The 7,003-nt window shown below is 41.8% G+C and overlaps 1 protein-coding gene across 1 annotated transcript; it reads right to left on the reverse strand.

Moving 5' to 3' along the window:
• Positions 1–273: 273 nt before the first annotated feature.
• Positions 274–6,506, reverse strand: LOC131909813 (olfactory receptor 52W1). The gene is made up of 2 exons (XM_059261701.1): positions 6,457–6,506; positions 274–1,282 (listed from the first exon to the last, which is right to left on the reverse strand). Exons 1-2 carry the CDS (start codon positions 6,504–6,506, stop codon positions 274–276), a joined length of 1,059 nt encoding a protein of 352 aa, XP_059117684.1.
• Positions 6,507–7,003: the final 497 nt, after the last annotated feature.

The raw sequence follows: 7,003 nt of genomic DNA on the forward strand, positions 1-7,003 counted from the left end.
TCTCATCTAGTTCCTTCATCTCCTTTTGTATTCCCTGCATGGTAATGTGCAGCACCTGCCTTTGCCTCCTTTCAAGAAAGACATGGCTGGCTAGGCCAAAGTATACAGGTGCCAGTGGTATACACCAAGGGCTTCACAGTAAATACCTTTTGGGTCATCACAGTTCTATGCATGCGTATGTAGGACAAAGACAACATAACCCACACTTCTAGACTCTAGGTTTTGCTCAAAGGGTGTTTCCTTACACTGTTTACCCCAAGGTCCCACTGTCCATTAAAATGGCTTTTTTTTGAATTTGAGCATTTCTAAGAATCGATCCCTGATCTGCTTGGTGCGGACCCCATAAATGAGGGGGTTGAGGGCAGGTGGCAGCAGCAAATAGATGTTGGACAAAAGGATATGCACTGACTTTGGGACAGTGTGACGACCAAAGCGGTGTGTGAGGTAGGAGAAGAGACCAGGCACGTAGAAGGCCAGGATGACACAGATGTGAGAACTACATGTACCAAAGGCCTTTGCCCGGGCCTCCCGGGTAGGTAGCCGAAGCACAGCATGCGCAATGAGCCCATAAGATCCAGCAATGCCCAGAATATCTACACCAGACACAGCCAATGAAAGTGCCAGCCCATATAAGTTGTTGACTCGTGTGTTACCTACCACCAGCTCTACGACTGCCATGTGTGCACAATAGGCATGGTGTATGATCTTGGCATGGAAGTGCTCAAATCGTGCCACCAGCAGAGGGAAAGGCACCACAATAGCCACAGCTTTCAGTGTCAGTGCCAAGATTGCATAGCCCACCCGGGCTTTAGTAACCACGATAGGGTAGTGTAGTGGACGTCCCACTGCCACAGCGCGATCACAGGCCATGGCCAAAAGCACACCAGATTCCACAGCAGTCAGTGCATGTACAAAGAACATCTGGATGAGGCAGACAGCATATCGCACAGGTCGGGGCCCAAGCCACAGCACAGCTAGCAGCCCTGGGGCTATAGATGTGGCTAAACCCAGGTCAGTAGCTGCCAGTGTAGCCAGGAGTAGAAACATGGGCTGGTGCAGTGTAGAGTCTATCCGGATCACTGTCAGAAGTGTTGCATTGCCCAGCAGGGCCAGCAGATACATGGGCCCAAACACCAGTGTCAGCCAGGCCTGGCCATCTCCCAACCCTGGGATGCCAGTCAATATGAAGAAAGCTGGGCATTGGAAGGTGGAGTTGGACTGTAGAGTTGGACTGTGTGCCATCTTGTAAGGATGAAGTTTGGGTCTCACAGGGGTATTGTTCCTGATGGGGGAAGGACAGGAGGAGAGATTCTGGGGATATCACAGTGGCACAAACCCATACATGGACTGGTAAAGGGCCTGGAATATTACAGGGACATAATTTTTGCTTGAGACAGGTTGGATGGATAATGATACTAGCTAGAATGGGAGAATCCTTGCTCCTAGTAATTCATGAGTGTTATAGGGAGAGCAGAGGCAGGGGTAGAAAGGAAGGGTTAAGGAAGTATGTGACTGATGGGGTGCTGGTACAGGCAGAATCCTTCAGTGTGAGTATCTGGGGAGACAGAGCTGAGATGACTGCTTTCTCCCTCAGAGTCCAAGGACAGTCAGTCTTGGTCTCTGTATTTGGGAAGAAAACTGGTGTGCAGTGATCAGGTTATCTCTTCTTGACTATATTTTTGGGAGGGACTTTGAGCCTCTTGATTTTGGTTCTATAATAGAGGTAGACACAGTGATCTTAACTGTTTCCTATAATTAATATTTGGGGTACCAATACACTAGGAAGCAAGGAGGAGGCAGAATAGGAAGACAGGGAAAAACTATAATGGGGTTACAGGTAAGATCTGGAGTGAGTCTGGGAGCCTGGAATGACAGAGGAAATTTGGTGGGCCCAAGGGGTGCTTACATTATTCTGGATTTGGTGCTGAAGTTGTAATCTTGAACATCAGGTAGAGAGTTAAGTTGGGAGTAGGGAGCAATGGAGAGAGAGAGAGAGATGATGACAGCAGAAAAGAAGCTTTTCTTCTTGGTGTCCTTTCATCTTCTGGATCCAGAAGGGGGTTCCACTAGAGTCTTACTTCTGGAATGCCTCAGAGGTAAGGCAACTGAAGGAGGAAATGGTAGAAATCCCAGAGTACTAAATGTGTGAAGAAACACCTCTGATGGAGGAGGCAGGATGAGGAGATGGAGCCCCCTGCAAGCATCTGGCCCCCAGCAGAAGCTTCAAGGTTGAGGGAAGACAAAGCCACCAGCTGAAGACTTGACTAGGGAGCTACTCTGAGCACTCTGTGCTGGCAGCCTCTCTTTACCTTGACCAGTGCCTCTTGGGGCCTTTTATGGAACTGTTCTACCTGCATCCCTCAGGGCCCTTATCTCTCCCACCTGTTCCATATTAACTCTTCCTGGTACTGTATCCTTGCTCAGTGCTCATAGACTCAGCATGTTTAGTAAGGTAACAGGAAAGGGGATAAGCAAGGAAAGCCTTCGAAATATCTGAGACGGAGGAATGCTTCCTCCGGGAGGTTTTTGTAGTTGGAGAAAACTTGTATAATTCTATAATGGCATCTACCCAACTCTATTGTAATAACTGTTTGTCTCTTCTCACTAGAGTAGAAGCCTAGTACAGGCATTGCTTCTCATTAGACACATTGTCTTCACAGCCTCACATTGTCTAGCATGCAGTTGATTATGAATAAACATTTATTACCTTCAACTGTGGGCAGATCCGCTAGCCTCAATGACAAATACACTTGTTACTACAGTTTTAGGAGTTAGATATCTATGGAGAAGAGAAAGTGTTGTTCACCATCAACCAGAAGACTACTGAATGCAGATCTTTCTGCTATAAAGAGGCATCCTTAAAATGACCACACTATGCAAAAATCATAGTGAAAACCAATGGATTTATTGGAAAAATGGAAGTAAGGATGTAGCACCCCAAAAATATCAGTAACACATGAAATTGGTAGAAATGAAGACCAGGGAGATAGCTCATGGGATAAAGTACTTGCCACACAAGTATGAAGACTAGAGTTTGGATCCTTAGCACCTACATAAAAGTCAAGTGGATGTGGTGGCCTACTTGTAATCCTAGCAATTAGGAATGAACAGGAAATCCCTTGAACAAGCTAGCTAGCCTAGATAGCTCTAAGCTTAGCAAGAGACCCTGCCTCCATAGATAAATGGAAAGCAATTGAGAAAGTCAACCTCTGGCATACACACACACATACAAAAGAAGTGACACAACTGTTTTAGGCATAATATGGTTAGAAAGTATGCAAATACTACAATAAATACAGCACTTTATCTTGAGAAAAATCTTGAGTTTTGTAGAAAGGCTTGTCAGAATTGGGTTGAAAGTTATAGTGGTAAACTGAGGTAGCTGACAGATATTGGAAGAAGAGTACATATTGAGCTTTCCTGCTCAGCCAGTATCATCTGTGTGAAGTTTTCTGTGTTTATCATTTCTGAAATTGCAGAATCACTTATAAGCATGAAACTCACTGCTCAGTTTCCTAATGTGTTAGCTGTCTTTGAACAAATTTGCATTTCAAACCAGCACTGTAGCAGAACTGACTGAAACTTTTGTTCCTGGTCCTGTGCCACGTGGGGGAAGAGGCAGTTACTATAATGAAACCTGCTGCCTTCCAGTAGTTTATAATCTCATGTGCTCAGTGGTATACAAAGTTGTTGGAGAGCTACTAAGGCAGTTACACTAACTGAGGTCAGTACTTGATACAATGGCAACACAGAAAAAGAAGCCTCTTATTTGTAGGCGGAGCTTTCCTGTCCTGGCAGCCACTTTCAAATAAAGTCAGAGACTTCTTAATTAGAAATGCTTGGCCAATAGCTCAGGCTTGTTACTAGCTAACTCTTACATTTTAAATTAACCCATTTTATCTATGTTCTGCCACGTGGCTTGATTTCTTTTTTTAGTATGACAAATTCATCTTTTCTCCGTGTCTCCTCCTGATTCTCAGAGACTCCTCTCCTCCTTCTTTGCGCTCTCTTTTTTTCTGCAAGTCCTGTCTAACCTCTACCTGTCCAGCTATTGGCCAGTCTGCTTCTTTATTAACCCAGTCACAGTGACATATTCACGCAGTGTAAAGGAATATTCCACATTTTCCCCTTTTTGTCTACTTAAAAAGGAAGATTTTAACTTTAACATAGTAAAATTATATACATCAAAAACAGTTAGCAAGTAAGAATTATAGTTACAATATTCAGTCCATTTGTATTTGGCAAAACAGAGGAAATATTCCATCAGTTGTCCTCTCTTGAAGAGTCCAGAGTTTTGTACCTAATTTACTTTCTACCATGATTAGGGAGAACTGTAACTGTAACTGTCTAGTCTTCAACCCCATCAAAGACCTGAGAAGAATATTAATGTTACCTGAGTAAACAGGAAATGCAAAGCAAATGACTTCCAAAACTATAGAAATGACAAAGACAGCTGGCTGCTTGGACAGTCACTCAAGGTTCTTCTGCAACGTTGTGGCATCCATCTTTGGCCTACAGGCCTAGGATATTTGACAGACTTTCCTGTGAATCAGGAATTTTGAAGGACTGTCCTGCCTTGTTTTGGCAAAGTTCAGCAGTTGCTTTCTTTTGTGTCCTGCTTGTCCAATTTGGACAACATACTGTCAACAGTTGAGGCAAGGGCAGTTTCTTGACCAGTGGCTAACTTTTGCCATAAAGAAAGCAAACTCCATATGGAGTTTCTTTAATGCCCATCATCTTCTCTGAAGTAGACTGGTGCTGCCAGGAGTAGACCTGTCTCATCATTATAAAAAGCTTTATATTATTGAAACATCTTAAGTGCCATAGTCTGTAGATCTTTGAAGTGTTTGAAGATCATCTGTCTATCTAAATATATCTGTATATGACCTTGAAAATATACCTGACTATAAATTTGACTATTATAGATGACTATTAATCTGTATTTTTAATTATATATTATATTTTAAATGAGCTACATAAACAAAATATCCCAAACAAGAGTACAAACATAAATACAGTATAACAAAATTAATTTCAAATTTGTGTCAATAAACCCAAATCCATACCAATGTAAAATATTTTGAGATTAATAGTTGTTCTTTTAGATTAAAGTAGATTTAATAATCTACCTTTTTTTCATGTCACTCCTATCCTTTTTTCCTTTAGAAAGAGATCTTTGAATTTAACTCTTTTATTTATTTATTTATTTTTTAGTTTTTTGAGACAGGGTTTTACTGTGTAGCTTTGGAGCATGTCCTGAAACTCGCTCTTTAGCCCAGGCTGGTCTCAAACTCACAGAGATCTGCCTGCCTCTGCCTCCCGAGTGCTGGGTTAAAGGCATGCACCACCACTGCCTGGTGAATTTAACTCTTTTGTTTAGCTCTTTTTTTGACTATGTCTAATAACTTATAACCAACCCCCCTAAACAATGACAAACATTCATAATTCATTGAATAATCAAAACCCTCCCAAACCCCATCTCTTGGGAATGTGGGCTTTATTCTCTAGACTACTTCCTGTTGTCTGTGGGCACTGACATCTTTGGGGGAACCTTGAGAAAATCTGGATAATTGTTAGGTTTTTGATTGGAGTAGTTTGTGAGTTTGTGGACCATCTCAGTCAGCAGCCTTGAAGCTGTTTTGGATGTAGGATTCTGGGGAGACTGTAACAGAGGCATTTTGAGATGCTGGATCACATGTGCCATTCATTTTCATTGGTGTCTGATCTCCTTGTTTTGAAAATACATAAACTTTTATAGGTAACATACATGTCTGTATTAATACAAGTATAGATTGTTCATTGTACATAAGTCAGCCAAAGGTGATTCTTTTTTGTTTTATTATGTTTGAGCAGATAAAATATACATCATGTGTCTTGTCCTTCTTCTAGGTTTATTTCTTTATGTCTGTAGTCAAGATTTCAGGATGTCTTCCCCAATCAAACCTGATCCATATCAACTTGGAATGAATCCACAGCCTCTCAGTTCCTGTGGAGAAAAAAGCATAACCCCAAAGTAGCATATCTTTGATTTTCATTTGGAAGTCAAGACATTTTAAAAATATATAGGTTGGTTTAATCCAGCAGTTTTTATATCCAATGTGTCTTAGCAGCTGTTGTTCCTTCATTAGCAACCAGAAAATCTAAAGACAACACAATAACGTACAGAATCCAGACTCTCTGTATATTTCTCACTTTTACATGGCTTATTATATACTTTTTTACTTTATTCCTTTTTAAGGAATTTACTTTATTATTTTTTAAACATTTTTTATCTATGACTGTCTCTACCCTTTCTCTTTTCTCTCCCAATCCTGTGTCTTTACTGAGCATCTGTATTGTTTTTTAGATCACATGAAATGAATCTTAAGCTTCTGTATTAGTCGCTGGCAATGCTCAGCTTAGTGAATGGTGCCATTGCATGGCAGCTAGTGGCTGGCTCATCCCCCCCCCACACACTTGGTTCTCTGAGAGCTTAGCCTCATGGTGGAGGTACTGGCAGGAGCCATGTTTACTGCCCCAGCTCTGGGAAGTTGTTGAGTCCATGCTGCCACCAAGTAACACACCACCCACTGATCATAAACCCCATTTAAGTGTTTGGTAGCAGGGCCTCTTAAAAGAGCTGTACCCGTGTTAGCCACTGAGCCAAGGAAGCTGCCTCCTAAAGGAGCTGTGACTCTATTTGTTGCTAGGAAATGGAGCTTAACTGAGAAAAAGCAGTTACCAAGAAGCTGAGTTTGATTCTGTTTCTTGTGTGTTTGGAGCCTCTTTTTTTTTTTTAAAGTTTTCTCAGGTTTTGTGTTGCCCCATGTTGGGTGTCATAAGTAGGTGGAGTTTTCCTGTTTCAGCAGCTGCTCCCAAATAACCACTCAGAGACTTATTAATTATAAATGCTAGACCAATAGTTTGTAGCTGGAGAATTTCTCTCCAGCTCCCGCCACCAAGTCCCGCCAGTCTCAGAGCCCATTTATAAAATAAACACATAGACTCTTACATTATTTAAACT

The sequence above is a fragment of the Peromyscus eremicus genome, chromosome 1 (genome assembly GCF_949786415.1).
Source record: "Peromyscus eremicus chromosome 1, PerEre_H2_v1, whole genome shotgun sequence".
Classification (NCBI taxonomy): domain Eukaryota; kingdom Metazoa; phylum Chordata; class Mammalia; order Rodentia; family Cricetidae; genus Peromyscus; species Peromyscus eremicus.